The 15,979-nt window shown below is 40.6% G+C and overlaps 2 protein-coding genes across 2 annotated transcripts; one reads left to right on the plus strand and one right to left on the minus strand.

Annotated features, from left to right (window-relative positions):
• Nucleotides 1–1,311: 1,311 nt before the first annotated feature.
• Nucleotides 1,312–3,103, minus strand: RB195_017988 (uncharacterized protein; the record flags this gene model as incomplete). The annotated part of the gene is made up of 6 exons (XM_064185213.1): nt 1,312–1,341; nt 1,402–1,535; nt 2,673–2,727; nt 2,792–2,836; nt 2,909–2,949; nt 3,025–3,103. The coding sequence occupies 6 exons, from the start codon at nt 3,101–3,103 to the stop codon at nt 1,312–1,314; spliced, it is 384 nt and encodes a 127-aa protein (XP_064041094.1).
• Nucleotides 3,104–7,265: 4,162 nt separating this feature from the next.
• Nucleotides 7,266–7,589, plus strand: RB195_017989 (uncharacterized protein; the record flags this gene model as incomplete). Its single annotated transcript, XM_064185214.1, has 1 exon — nt 7,266–7,589. One exon carries the CDS (start codon nt 7,266–7,268, stop codon nt 7,587–7,589), a length of 324 nt encoding a protein of 107 aa, XP_064041095.1.
• Nucleotides 7,590–15,979: the final 8,390 nt, after the last annotated feature.

The following is a 15,979-nucleotide window of genomic DNA, read 5'->3' on the forward strand; positions in this document are numbered from 1 at the left end:
TTGAGAACTAGTTTCAATTAGTCTTTGAAGTATATTACCTTGTTTATTCCAGTGAAATAGACATGTTCCTGAAGCTACTTCCAAAGTTGTTGTGCAATTAAAACATTTTTGTGAAAATTCCTTACCAGTATAATTATCTAAAATATTACAACAAACTAGTGTTTGCAAACACCAGTTCTGGAATAGAGCAGTTCGTGGAGGGTTGCATACTTTGATTGTGTGTTGGCTTCTGCGATTCACACTCATTCAACGTCCTACGATTCTGCACAAAGAAATTCCATTAGGTCCAAAAAGGTGAAGTTTGCCACTCACGCGTTAATGAATTTTAACCTGAAAAAGTTCGAGCTGCCGCTTGCGAGAACCGACGCTTTTACCCAAAACACACCAGAAGTATTCGAAAAGTAATGGCCTGCACATTTTTTTCTCTGAATGTAGTGGACATACCAGTTTGTAACCCGCTTCGTTGTAACCGCTACGGCTAATTTTCGGAATTTTCAGAAAAGGAGGAATTTGTCCTCTCGTTTATTTGGCGCTGCGCCAGCTTTCCGAGCACTCTCCCGGTTCTTGTTGAGTCCTAGCTACGCAACCACCTGTCCACATCCTTCAGACAGTCGCTGGAAGACGGTGACTAAAAGTTGTCTGCAGTTGCCCCGCAGCTTGTTTATTTATGGGTATTCCTATAGGATTTACCCTTTAAAACGCCACGTTCGGTAACATCACGGTGCATATAACATGGATCTTTGACATACAAAGTTTCAAATACTCTCTACCTCTTCGCCATTTGGCGGAGGAACTTGGAACATCGTACAACAAAGGCGAGTGATCCCAAAAAGAACTCCTCAAAATTTTCAGCGTCGTACCATTACACTCCCGTTGAATCAAATAGGGTGCAACGCATTTTGATCGTTTTTCGTAAGACTGCTGAGTCTTCTGAGATCAGAATTTGTTCTAACAAAAGTCTGTGAAAGGGTGTGTATCTGTCCATTGTGAGGAATAGTTTTAGAGTGGTTTGAAATCTACACAAGCAGAATCCATCCAAAATCTATCCAGAAAAATTAGGCAAACCTATCCACACCACTTTCTGGGCTAAACATTTAGAGCTGCTCATCGAACACTTTCACCCCGACTTCCCTAATTTTTATCACCATGAATTCGTGGAGCAGGAACTACATAAAAAAAAAAATATATATATATATATATATATATATATATATATATATATATATATATATATATATATATATATATATATATATATATATATATATATATATGTATATATATACGTGGTATACGAAAAACAGTGCTCATCTACCACCGTTGACCAGCTCTGGTACTTCTCTGGAAAAGGCAGTGATAAAAATAAAGTTGAAAAGCCAAAAAGAAGCAGATGAGACTTACTGCGCTCTGTTGATGTGGTAATGCGTCTTGCCTTCTAAACCCTAAGTACTTTCTAAACTCCATCCAGAGAATTTGATTTTGATTACGTGTCGTTCGGCGATCCAAGGTTTGATGCAGCTGAGCAGCCCCGTCCTCTGCAACGTTCGAAACAGCTCAATGTCGCTAACGTCAGTTTTTTTTCATCCAATAATCATACATCTGAAAAAGTTCGGAACATTAATATTTGCTACACATTCGTTCTCGTAAGAAGACTGCTGCGTTCTGACGTGATGACGTAAGTGATCGAAGTAACGACAAGAAATACCTGTCCAGAATTTCTCGCTCTGAGACACAATGCTTGTCAAGACGGTTTCACAAATTTTCTTCAAACGCAGCACTACACAAGGGACCACTCTTTTACATATGGATGTCGGGTAAATTCACGAAATGAAAAAAATGAACTCTCGCACGACAAAAAGTTGCGCCCTACACCCGTACTTCGCGTTCATCGCGAAAAGCTCGCAACAGGAGCTCCGTATTGCCGTTTGAATTCCCGCATCGTGTGGCGTGATGCGATCAAGCTACGAGAAACACCTCTAGCGAGCTTCTGTGTAACCTGGCATCTTTCGTTTTGTGTTGTGACAACGCGTCCATTCTGCTCATAGCCTGGTTTCAGTCTCAAAAGCGGAGTTAAAGACAGCATTCCACGAATCTGAGGTGGTGCGGATTTTAGGTGGAGTGTCCGTATACGGGGTCGTAGATTATGGAGGGGGGAGTTTCGCTCATCTCTCCTTGCATCACTGCAAACAGCCGCCTCGAGAATGCTGTTTTGTACGACGCCATCTATTGCAACGCCCCACCCCTTGCTCCACCTCCGCTCTGCGATTCGTCGAAAATTAATTCAGACTGCCCCGATAGGCGGTAAGGAACGCTACGCGTGCAAGGGTGGCGCGTTGCAATGGAAGACAAAACAGCATCCACGGGTCGGCTGCTTGCGGTGATTCAGGGAGAGATGAGCGGAACCAACCCGGTGTCCCTAATCTACGACCCCGTAAACGGATACTCCACCTGAAATCCGTACCACACCAGATTCGTGGTATGTTGCCTTTAAACGAAGGCCTCGCCAGGCAGATACCTCTTGTATACCTGTTGGGAAGACAAAGACGCTTCACGACAATTTTGAGACAAACCATAACTAGCACCACTTTGGAGCTCTACATATGGCTTAAAACATGAATCTCGTACTGCGAAGACGATTTCCAGCAACTATTCCAATGTTATCGATTGTTTACTGAATAGTACGCGGTGTCGATGTGAGGTCCGACATCTCAGCCAACTTTGTTTTATCTGAAAACAGTTTTTTTTAGAAAGTTCATTTCTTTCAGAGCATTAACAGATGTGAAGATCTCACCATGTTCTTTTGGCCTGCTTGCCTCAACCAAAGCTTGAAAGGGAACTTGAAAGATAGGTGGATTTATCCTTGGAGAAAGTTAATCCACTTCAAGAGATTTCGAAAAAGATTGCTCACCTTAGAGAGTGAGATGCAAGGTTTTAGGAGCTGTTGCTGCCCTGACATAAATATGTGAACTGATCAATCTGATATGTAAACTAGAAGTTGTTTATATTAAAATTGAACGGGCTTACCAGTTACAGCGACATATTCGTCACTTCCGTTTATTTTCGCTTTTCGGTTTCTAGTGGCATTCAGGAAGTGCAGATGCATTGCTTTGCGTGCAAAAATTTGAAGCTTCGAAAAGGTGGAGATCTCACATCATTTGACTTAGTTGAACTAACTATCAAGCTTATGAAACTGCCGAGGGCAGTGATTCTGAATTTCGTAGAGACAGTGTTTGAAGATAGTTGTACTTAGCGTTTTCTTCAGCACAAAATTAGTCGATTTGCCGCTGTTCCATATTTTACGAATTTTGCTTGCTGCCTATTAATCAGAGTAAGGTGGTAGTGGGACGTTACGAGCAGATACTGCTCAACTGTTCTTCAGACGATGCTATCGATAACTTGGTTGGACAAGAAGAGTCCTGGCAATGCCGGTCTTGCCTCTTCACCCATAACGATGAAGAGCATCCGGGTGGAGTCAAAATTGTAATACTTATTCTTGGTTTTATGTTGTTAATTAGGAGAAAGGGGCGGGTGTGATGTAGCAGTTAGAGGTTCCGCTTCCTGCACGATCGATCGGAGGTTCAAATCTCACCGCCCCAGTGCTCACCAAGCCTTTCATCCCTCCGGGGTCGATAAATTGGTAGCAAACTTGTCTGGGAGGATAAAAGCACTGACTTGACACATCGGCTAGCCACCGCAAGTCATTGTATAGGCCAGATACACGTTCGTAAACCTCAAACGATTCTGAATTGAAGTGAATGTGGGGGCGCATCCCAAGCGGATTGATTAACGCCAGAAACTTTATCCTTTATCCTTTAAATAGGAGAAAGAGTATTTTTAGCGTTTCATCGATGCAGAAATTTTGAGAAGATGATTTCGGTTAGGAGAGTCAAGAATAGCTTAGAAGTCTAGGATTCACAACACACATTGATGGAATGCTGTATCTGATGGTAGTCAACAAATGACAGGGTCCTAATCTTCAGTATTCCCCTGCTTTGGGAACTGCTCCAAGGGATTTTGCCGAGGGAGCCCACAACTAGCAAGATCTAAAAAACTTCTGCTCATGACCTTATCATGGTCACATTAACGAACTGACTAAGAACCCATAAGTAGAGGCTCTTAGTGGTTTGCTTTCATTCTACTTTCAAGGAGGCTCGCAAATATTTTATCACATTCGAAAAGTTCGACTTTCAATGATTCTCGGCGTAGTAAGACGTGGTATTGATTTCCAATGAGCTGTACACGAGGTTGTTAAAGGCATCACCCCACGAATCTGAGGTGGTACGGGTTTCTGGTGGAGTATTCGTGTACAGGATCGTAGATTGTGGAGAGGTGGGTGATTCCGTCCATTTCTTGCCAATTGGCGTAAAAAAACGGCCCGGAAGATGCGGTGTGTGCATACCGCCGTCGCGCTCCAATCGAACTCGTTGTAGAAAATAGCGCGCCGGAACGCTCCAAGCCGTATCTTCCGGGCCGTTTTTTTACGGTAATTAGGAAAAAATAGACGGAATCACCACCCTCTCCTTGATCTGCGATCCCGTATACCAATAATCCACCTGAAATCAGTACCACCTCAGATTCATGGGGTGATGCCTTTAAATAATTTTTTTGGGTAATGTTTCGGAATCTTCTTCTTCGGAGCCTAAAATGGCCGATTCAGTTCACAGTTTAGACGACCAAATCTCCCCACAACTAAACAGATAAGCTCTATGTTTATTTTTACACCACCAACGTAGCGACCACACTGAATGCTCACCTTGGATCGGAGACGACAGGCATGGACCGCGAATGAACGATCATAAGAGCGAGTGATTCGAATGTTTCATTGGGATTAGAAGAACCGTACGAGATAAGGTGATTCACCCTCACGGTTCATTCTAGGGTTTTTGGCTTAGATCCAAAACACCTCTAGCGATTTTCGTGCCAAGGTTTTAGATTCGTTCGCTAGGGTTAGGATCCTAATTCCAAAATCGCCTCTGCCGTGTTTTTGTGTTCTATGGGGGCTTAAAAGTGCCCTTTCTCTTTCTTTTCGCCCTTTTCTTCTCATTCTCGTGCTCTTTGCGAGCATGTAGTGGCAGTGATCTTTCACCAACATACTAATCTCCACTGCTCGTGCAACAAATCAGATAGATTACATCGGATCTCAAGCAGTCTCCTGGCCTTTCAGTGGAACAAATAATACAACATGGTGTTGTAGAGATGGTATCGCTGTAGGTAATCTTTAAAAAAAAACCAAACCTTAGCGTACGAATTTAAGACGTTTTCGAATTTTCAAGCCAATGCTTCACAAATCACTAGAGGCGATTTGTGACGAGATTTGGTCATTTGAACTGTGAATCTTTAATCGTTTGTTCAAGGCTATGAATTTTGCTGAAACGTCACCCAAAAAAATTACTTACTCGGGTACAGCTCACTAAAAATCAATGCCATGTTTTATTAGTTATTTTGGAATTTGGCTTTGACGATTGTAAATATTATGAGTTGTTTACTTACCAAATATTATCTTCGTAACTGATTCTAACACACTCCAAGACCACGGAACATGCTTTCAACTTATCTTCTTGTATTTATGTATCCCCACGGAACTTGGAACAACATCTAGTTTACTTGAAGAGGAAAAACTACAGATGCTTATCGTTTTAGGTTTGTCACAGTTTAAGCAATTCACTTTTAAAAAAATAAAGAAATGATCGAACGAATAAAGCGCACCTAGGCCCAGGAACAATTTTTAGGAGAAAGGTGAGTTGAATCGTTTTGCGTACTCTCAACTCGCCTTTCTCTCGCCCTATAAAGCTTTCCTCACACGGGCAAGAAAACTTCAACAATGAACCTCCAGAAGAAGGCAACATTCAACAATTAGAGAAAAACTAGAGTGGAGTGGTATCAAGTAACAAAGGTGTTTTTCCAACGAAGGCGCTCTAACCTGCTTCCGGCTTCAGCGGAACATCTGAGAGTCGTGTGTGAGCTGATCTCTTTTCTCGATGGCTTTTTCCTTTAGTCTGTCATGTGTATTTGAGGAAGAAACGCTCAATATCTCTTCATAGTCGCCAATCATGGCGTGGGAAACAGTCCAAGTCCCTAAGAGTTACGTTAGAACGTGCACTCTTGTACGCGCTCTGGCCTATTCATTACTTGAGTAGGCTGGTGAGGGGACCTCATTAACACTTCAACCGTTCGCTCGTGGACGCGACGGGTGCACAAGGATGGCGCATTGCAACTGATTTCGTAGGAAAGGAAGGAGTTTTGGTACGACGGTTAGGGAAAGATGAGCAGAGCCGCTCTCGTTGCCGTAACTCGACCTCTGCCTTCTTCCTGACGTTTCCGTGCAACTTCAATTCTGTCATGAGCTGGCTTCAAAATACCTTGTTTGGGATTTAAAGATATTATCACCGTTTCACAGATACAGACTACTTTCCATAAAAATATTACTCCTGAGTGGTCTGGCAATATTCCAGGCTAAGGTTATTGCGCCATTTTGCGCCGTTTTTTTTTACAAAGGAAGAAATGAGCGTTATTCCATCTTTTTGTTAGAGTGTCCGCTTACATGCGGACATTTTTTTGCGTTTAAAGGGTTCGAGAGTTCCCGTACGCTGTCTTCTACGACGTGTTCTATTTTTTTTCTATTCAAGCTTGTGCACGCGCCGCATGTTCCGGTCCGTTTTCTACGGCAACTAGGAAGAAATGAGCGTTATCCTCCCGTTTCTACAATCTATCCCGTATAGTATTTAGCCATCGGAAATCCATACCACCCCAGATTCCTGAGGTGATGCCTTAATAAAATAAAAAAAAATTCGAGCCCGGTACTTTCCATTTTTTTCTGAAGAAAAGAACGTCGTGTTTCATGATGTGGAAGTACTGCAGAGAATCAAAAATCACCTTTCTATGATACGATACGTCACAAAACTTTTTCAAATCTGATTTTTTCAATGTCAAAGAAGTAAGAGAATTACGGCATACGCTGTGATCGCTATCAGTGGATGTGTATCATGAACGAAATTCAGCATTGGCAAAATGACAGATTATAGCTACAACCTAACCAATTTTTTCATTCCTGGAATTACCGTTGAGACCGACCGTGAATCGGATGTACGACCCTACTTTGTTTTCTTCTCCTGGACTCTGGTCGTCTTCATCGACTTTTATCGCCACAACTTTATTTGGACGGTATGGTGGCCACTTTCTCAAAAACTCGCAAGTGTGCCACTTTACTAAGAATATAGCTATATGCTTCATACTGCAGCTTTAGTCCACAGCCACAGTTCAACCGGATGCACACGATGGACCTTTGGGCGAAGGAAGGGACTGTGAATCGGATGTACGAATCTAGGATCATACTTCCTCAGGGTGCTTCCAGAGATCGTAGAAGGGATGCGTGTTCACATCTTTACCAACAGGTAACGGCTGACGAGCACCCTGGCACCGGCGAACTCTGCGGCTTGCCACAAACTTCAGTCATGCGAGAACCTGATGATATTAATGGAGTTCTATGCGACAAAGAGCAACCGCTATCTCCGTTTCCAGTTAAAATCCAGAATTTTCCATGCGTTCAGATGGGATTCCGATGTTTAAAGGAGAGTACCCGCTCAGGCTGAACGTATGGCTTTCCACCTTTTGCTGAATTGGTTGCTGATACCCCCGTCGGAGCGGAGCGATGACTATCTGTTGCACGAGATCACCTGCGCTAGATGAAAGCCCTCAGGCGATTTGTTCTGACCCTCTTCTGTTCCTCACGACTTTATTAATTGCTTTGTAGGCTCTGTGGGCGACTTTCGATTCGTTCCGAAAGCGCCGGTAATTGCGTTTTCATTCGTCCCCGTTACGTTCTGAGAAGCCCTGCATATCCCGCTGGAATACAGATCATACTTTCCTCTAAGACTTTTCGTGGAAAAGGTTGAAGTAGGCGGCTTCTCTTCCCTCGGCTGTCCGTTTCATAATTAGTGGTATGTACATTTGCCAACTTTGGCAACGTTTCTTTTTCTTCAATTAAAGACTAATCTTTTCATAGGTTCCGTCGAAATTCGTGCACTGATTTTTCCCTTTTCTTGAAAGAGATGTGGAATATTTTGGATACTATCTTCTGAGAGGGATTCCACAACCGCTCTATAATCGGGCAGCTCTGTTAACGTCAATGATTCTATCATTGGTGAATTAAGAAGCCTTGATTCTCAAGATAAGAAATAACTCACGGAGGATCTTTACCTTAAGCTTCGAGTGTCCAGAACAGCTTCCAAAGGTTAAAAGTGCTGGCCTTTGGTATCTGCTATCACAACAGTTCGATGAGCATTGAAGGAGTGCATTGTTGCTTACCGTACCGAATCTTTACAAAATATAATGGAAAATAAAATATATAAAATAAAATAAATATAAATATAATATAAATATAAAACAAAATATAATCCTCATGATATTTCCTCCAGCGATGCTTTTTGAGCGCTGTTTAGGAACATCCAGATGCAGATTTTAAGGAACAGATTAACCAAATGGATATAAATTTGAATAGATATGAAATTACTGTTTTTCTCGCAGCTTTAAATAAGATTTATTTCTTACTGTTACCATCTTTCTTTTCCGGGAGTCAGATTCCTCTACGCTCGGCTTTCTTCTTCTGACACGACCGCATCGCTCTCGTCAGCATTTCCCCTCCACCGACCTCAAGACGCTGTTAGGTTCTGCGGTGGTGTATTACATCGGAACTCTTCAGATTTGTATTTTCAGTTCAATCGTTCAAACCGGCTTTTTCTTTCGTATACGGTTATTTCCACAGGAAGGTGTAGATGTTTATCTTGACCTTCGAGATCACCTCCTACTCAGCGCAACCGAGATATTTTCTTGCCAATGTGTGGCAAGAGCTGGAACGCTCTTGATGCCAACAGATGTGAGCTGTTAGTCTGAAGTACCGTAGAAAAAAATAACAAACTAAAGAAAGTAGCAGAGATAAGTGAGTATCTTGTCCTTTCTCACTACCAAAAAAGGTTTTTTTTTGACGACGCTGGGCCGTAACTAACGATGCGCAGCAAAATAATTGTTAACAGCATCTCCACAGGCATTCTGCGAGCCCAGATTATTTCAAAACGCCATATACAAGTTCAATAAAACTGACAACAACTATTTTCTACCACCGCGCCTACGAGGTTTTTAGGGAAAATCCTTATTGGTCTGATTTATCAGCTTTTTCACCGTCTAAATACATGTTAACTGAAGCTGAAGCTAACTGGAGCAATCCTACGTTTATTTCGTCAACTGCCGCACAACCCTGGTCAATGTTTCCGTAATCGTTCAAGGTAGAGAAAACGGAGGCCATATTCTTCGACCGGATGTGCAGTAGCTGTTAGCACACAATTGCTACTGCTCCGAACTTAGTTTTGGCCCAGCGTCGTCAAATAAACCTTTTCTGGTAATGAAAAGGGTAAGATTGTTCATTGTATCGGCGAGGAGTATTCCTGTATGTCGATCAGAGATGACGACAGAGATGATTTGATCTACACACCCACTATCAAGCAGTCACAGAGCGCTGAAAGTGGTAAGAACTCAGTCGTTATTGACAATCATTCATTCCTGATACTCATTGAGGGGTTTCTTTGAAGAATCCGCAACGTCTGTGACGTCTTTCTTGCCGATATTTCTGTTTCGAGAGCCAGTATAATTACAGCAAATTAATATTGTAAATGTTATATAGAATATTATGTAGCCAGTATTTTGACAGGCATCGACAGCGCGCAAATGGAAGACAATAAAATAGAAGTATGCCGAGGTTTCAAGACACGAGAACGTTTGAACTGACAACAAAGTTTGACAGTCCGTTTCATAGGGCTTTTTCAGTTTTTTCTCATCTCATTCCCCAGACAACGACCATAGTGAGCATGAACATTTTAAAAATCCATAAAACATATCCACTCTATCTGAAAAAAAATAACGGAAAAGGAAACAAAAAGAAACAGAGAAGATTTGAAACCGATGCAAAAAAATCACTCCGAAGAAAATTTCAGTGTGCTTTTTCGGGCATTTGGAATCAAACCGGTTCTCTTACTGTGTTCGTTTCTAAAATCTCATTCACCTTTGGTGTTTTTGTTCTTTCTTAATTTAGTTGTTCTTAGTTCCGCCTGTTCTTTGGATATGTGTCCTAACTTAAACAACTTCTGTTTACCTGTATTGCAAAAAAGAATATTAAAAGTAAAGTAAAATAAGATAAGAATAAGAAAATGGAGAAAACTTGATTTTTTGTAAGACAGAGAAAACTAGAAATGGGAGCTAGTGTTTGGTGATTAATCAACTTTAAATTGTTGCCTTTAAAGGCATCACTCCACGAATCTGAGGTGGTACGGATTTCAGGTGGAGTATTCGTATACGGGGTCGTAGGTTAAGGAGAGGGACTGATCCGTCTATTTCTTCCTAATTGCCGTGAAAAACGGCCTGGAAGACACGGCTTCGAGCGTTCCGGCGCGCTATTTTCCACAACGAATTCGATTGGAGCGCGCCAGCCGTGTGCACACGCCGCATTTTCCGGGCCGTTTTTTTACGCCAATTAGCAAGAAATGGACGGAATCACCCACCTCTCCATAATCTACGATCCCGTATACGAATACTCCGCCTGAAATCCGTACCACCTCAGATTTGTGGGGTGATGCCTTCCGGAATTTTGGTTGAACACAAATAGTTTCTCAAAATAAATGCGGTCAAACAAGAGGATGTTGTGGATTTTTTGCTTGTTTTTTTTTTGATAAAGTTACAAAAAAAAATGTTGCACATTTAATCACAGGCGCAGCTGCGAGCACAGTTGTTTGCAATCACGGAGAACCCTTTTGCACTCGAGAAACTTTTCTAAACATATTCAGTCGAAATGAGTCTAAGGAAGTTAGGCTTCAATAATTTCAATTATTTTTTCGTAACTTTTACACGTGTATTGATCTAGAGGTTCATGATCAGATTAGTAAAAAGTTCGCATTTGCTCTCGCAGCTATCAAAACTCCAAAAACTCAACAGGAATTCCCTACAACCCTCCCCCCTTCCCCAAAGGGTTCGTTCACTTTCACTTCACCAGTATAGAAACTTTAGCAAGGAATGCAGGGCTACTCCACCTAATGGGTTCGAATAAATTTATGAGCTCAGCCTGAGTAAGCGGCTCCTCTTGTACGGTTTGCATCAAAGAAAAGTATTGTCATGAATGACTGTTCAAATTGCATACTTAGTAGACAAACTTGTTTTCTCGTTTATGGTCAGTGTTGATGGCGTTAACGGCCGCACAGTCACATCGCTATACATTTCGCATTGAACTAGAAGATTGAACTCGACAGAGTAGCTATTTTCGTTCATGCAAAACGTGAAAGCGGCATTTATTCAAGTTATCAGTTTGAATACATCCTCCTTTCAACTCCTCCCTCTTTTCAATGAGACTCCCGAACACTTGTCCGCAGTAAGGAATAATATTGTCAAGTCCCCTTTATGAAGCAAGGTATCCCGGACTTTTCAAGACCAGATATATTACACCTGCGTCTGTCTCAGAACTAGGAAAGAAGTGATGAAGGATGAAGTGCTCAATGAAAGTGATGAATCCCTTAGGGATGTCCCTACTCGTGCGAGCGCAGTTCAAAAACGTTTGAGTGCAGTGAACGCGTTTACAGCTTACACAAGGACTTGCAGGAATGACTTACTGAGGCCAGTCACTGTTTTTACACTCCTGAATAGGTCTGGTATCAATTTGTTGTCACCGGAGGGATCAAAATCTTCGACGTGAAGCTCTTACTGGATGCGCTACACCCGTTCCAAGAGTAATAACAAATTGTAATTTGTTTCCGTTGTAGTTTCATCACTAGAACAGCTGTTTATCTGGTTCGAATAGATATTAGTTCTCAGTTTGTTGTAAAATAACCTTTTGAACGCACACCCAATCTTGTAGTTTTCAGCACGAATTGCATACGAAATTGTTGCTGAGCGGTTTTCGTCGATGTTCCAGCAAATTTTCCTTCTTTCGTAGAAAAAAGACGACTGCTGAATGACTTCATGCATGGCTTCGCTTGGTTCAAAGATTATTTTCTTTGTGCTTATTTCTTTATCACACATGTTTACGCACTCTAATTTAATCTATTCATTACAGTTCTTGTGCCGCCCTCTCAAGACTACTTCTTCATGGTTGCTACCTCTTCACACTTCACTCTCTCACTTCTCTTCAACGACCCACCCCAGAAATTTTGTACCACTGCCATAAGGTTCAGTATTAAGAATTTTGAAGCTACGATCAACACATTAAAAAGAACATCTTTTATCCAGGCTTCATAGCAAAAGGATAATTTAGGGGTCACGTAAAAAATTATATCCAGAGAATCTTAGTTGTTTCTTTTTTTTTGCAAAATTCAATTCTAAGTTAAACTCATAAATTATCCACTGAAAATAAGACGAAGTGATTGTGTTCTAAACCAATTTTATTTCTTGGAATAGTAGTGCTAGCATACATTTTTCTCAGGAGAGATGTGGAATACGTGCGGTCCCGGACCGAATCTGATAACTATCCTTCGCACGGGTGATACTCGCTACTCGGAGTGAGTATCTAGCATCGGTTCACAAACACTGTGGGTAGAACACAAGGGGTTTGCCTGTGATACTTAGGAATTGTCTTTGCTCAGGTTGCGCTAACGTCGACACGTTGAGAAGAGAATGTTCAAATCGTAAGCAAAACGACACACTTTTGGGCCAAGAATAGGAATTTTAGGCAGAAAACTCTGGAACCAGTAAATCGACTCCGGAAGACATGAATCTACTAGTTGGACTTGCGCTGTATCGAGCCATTGACCTCGCTGAGTCAACGGAACCTATCGCCACTACGCTAGATTTTTTGGAAAATATTTTATCGTATGGTAGCTTTTTGTCACATTAGTCACGGTCTAACAGAACTTATCATGGAAATCGCAGATCTCGAATAATTACGACGCGGCTTAAAAAAACGTAATTTTGGAATTTGTTGGCGCGAATCTGCTGCTGAATTGTTGTTGGAGTTTTGTGACCTTCCGTTAGCTAAGGTGAGCATGAACTCATCTGATTGAATAAAACTTTCCAGAACATTTTCCAATCTCTTTTCATTCAATCAGGTTTCCTTAGTTTCCACTTTTTTAATTTCAATCAGCTCAAGAAACCGGCTAATTTGCTGTATAAAAACGTGCACTTTTATTTATCTTTCTTCAACCTGAGGGCGAGGAATCAAGATTTTTGTGTGAAAAATGCTGTGCATTAAAAGGTTCTAAAAGCGTAGTCGGATTTGTTTGTTGAATAATTAACACAGTAAGCACATATGTGAAGTTGAGCGAGTAAGAAAAAGCGTGTCAAGAAGAAAACGGAATTTTCTTATCGAACGAGGCTAATTACATGTAGAAAGTTGATATTCGAGATGACGAGAAACAAGAACGTACTCGATGAGGTGAAACACTAAACGAGGGACAGAAAACTGACCAGACGAGATCAGGAATAAAGAAAAGAGTCATTGCAGTGCTTACCTAATTAATATCGACTGGATCGTATACTAAGTTCATCTTCGCTTTCAGACGGAGAAAAAATTTGAAAACACGAAGGTAGGGTGTAGAAATTACACCTTGAGTAAGACCCCGAATTGAAATTTTTAGCAAACAGCAATTTTGTTACTTGCAAAAATTTTTTGCCCCTATTTTAGCTCAGAGAGATATAAAGTGAGAGGTAAAACGAGTGCAGACGAACTAAAAAAGAATAACGCATGCGAATCCGCAGAGTTCTATACAATGCTCCGAGTTTCCTTCACGCAGCTGAGCACTTCGTGAGGAAGAATCCTTTCGTAAAAATAGTCTTCTCGAGAAGAAACCTTCGTTTATTTATCACTAAAAAAAGGATTTTGTGGATTAATTAAGTTCGAGTAGGCATATCAGCGATCACTAGAAAATTTAGGAACGGCGAAGCGGATTTTCTCGCAGGTTTTCAATCGTAGCCTCAAATTAGGTGCGAAATTCTGCACAAACGTTCTTCTAGTTCCTGATTCGTGATTCTTTCACTGAAAACCCGCACTCTACAAATCTAAAAAAGACGTATCATATTCTGGTTGGTTACTCACACGTGCACGTTCGAATTCGGTAAACTGAAATTCCAAGATCCTGAGTAATTAAAGGCGTTACGAGTTCACCTTACACCGGTAATCATGGAATTTCCATGGAAAGCCATGTCGACCGATGTGATTCGTCAAAAAGAATCAGCGGACTTCCCTTTGAAACACAACAAATGCTCATTCTCATGCACTTTTCTATATTTGGAGGTGTCTGGAATAACCTGACCTCAACAGGGTGTGGCAGTGCGGAAGGGAGCGAGCCGAGCACGTCTGCCAACAGAATTCTTCATCCAGCTACTGGCACAACTATACTGAGGATGACAAGAGTTCTTTTTGGTTCTCACAATGATATTGAGTGAACACCTTGGCATGTCTGAAAACTCGTATTGTCGCGTCCCAAGCGGATTGATTAACGCCAGATGTTCTATGTTTTTTATCCCTTTTATCTTTGTCTGAAAATTCATGCAAACATCTTCAAGTTCGACTCGCAGAAAAAAATCTTGCACGACTTCTGATATCCAGAGCTTCTATTAAGGGCTGTAATGCTCTAGAAGTTTCGAGACTTTTTATCTTCACTTTAGAATATCCACGGAATAAACGCACGAATTCACTTTACGTGAAAATGTAGAAAAACAGCATTTCGTAAATATCAAGGATACCTCAAAATCTTGTACTTATTTAAACAGTTAATCTTTTAGCATTTAGCCTTTAGCGTATAAAAATTCTCACCATCAAATTCCAAGGTCGTGTGTTTTTTGCAGTTTGACTTGCTAAATATGCACATGATATCCAAAACAAGGGGCGTGTTGTATGTTCTTCCGAGGTTGGATCGTCACTCCTTTCATTTTTTTTTAGCGAATACAGAAGTTGTGTGACTGAGATTGTTTCTTGTAAATAAATGACAGTAATGAGTAAGTAATGATAAATGTTTGTGATTTGCTTTGTTTATTTGTTTACATGTTTGTACATAGTGTTGTAATTTCCAGCTGTAACTGAATCCTCGGTGATGATGAAACCAGCTGTTGTTAATATATGGAAATTAAGAGATGGTACATGTTCATCAATCTACTGTATCCAATCGTCAGTGTAAATTAAATAAATGATAAAAATGAGCAGACAAGAAAGAATTGTGGAGATGAATGAACTCTCTAGTTTTGTAAGAAGAATATTCCGTAGAAACCGCTAATTTCCGTTTTCTCTTCTCCTGAAGTTCTCTCGCACTTCTGTGGATTTTGATCAAAATCAACAATTATTTTTGAGAAAAATGTTTTACGCCTGACTGAACACAACAGTAAAAATACTTAAGAATCGTCTACAGATATGCGAGACTAAATATCAAATTATGAAGCATACTAGCATGCTAAGTCTATAACTGTGAACCTGACTAGAACGGTTTGCTAAAAAAATATTACATTGTTTTTTTTTAAAAAGCTATCTAAATTATTATTTTTTTGTGCAAAAGTATTATATTATTCCACTACATCATTTAAAAAATCATACTTAAGTAGTGCGATTCAGTTTAGTTCAACTAGTTTTCTTCTAAGTATCTTTCAGTTGAAAGGGGAAAAGTTACAAGGAAAAGAAGAACAGGTACACACTGAACTAGATGCTATGGATGGAACCATTCCATCCGGAATTTCTCGTAAAAATTGAAGTGCTGCGTTTTCATGCAAGGAACCATTATTAGTAATATAAGTAATAGTGAAGTTCTCTATTTGATCACATTCTAATTTTATTTTTAATTTTATTTTTTTTTTTGATCATTCCTTTGCGCATAGGTATACGTATTAGTCCGATTTGGAAAGCACACACTAGTTCAAGAAAACAGTCAACTCTCGAATTCTTCTTAATTTTTTATAGAGGGGTAAAATTATTGCTTCAAATAACGGTCTATATTTATTAGTTGGTAACTCATTCTCGCTCAAT

This window comes from Necator americanus, chromosome II (assembly GCF_031761385.1).
Source record: "Necator americanus strain Aroian chromosome II, whole genome shotgun sequence".
Classification (NCBI taxonomy): Eukaryota; Metazoa; Nematoda; class Chromadorea; order Rhabditida; family Ancylostomatidae; genus Necator; species Necator americanus.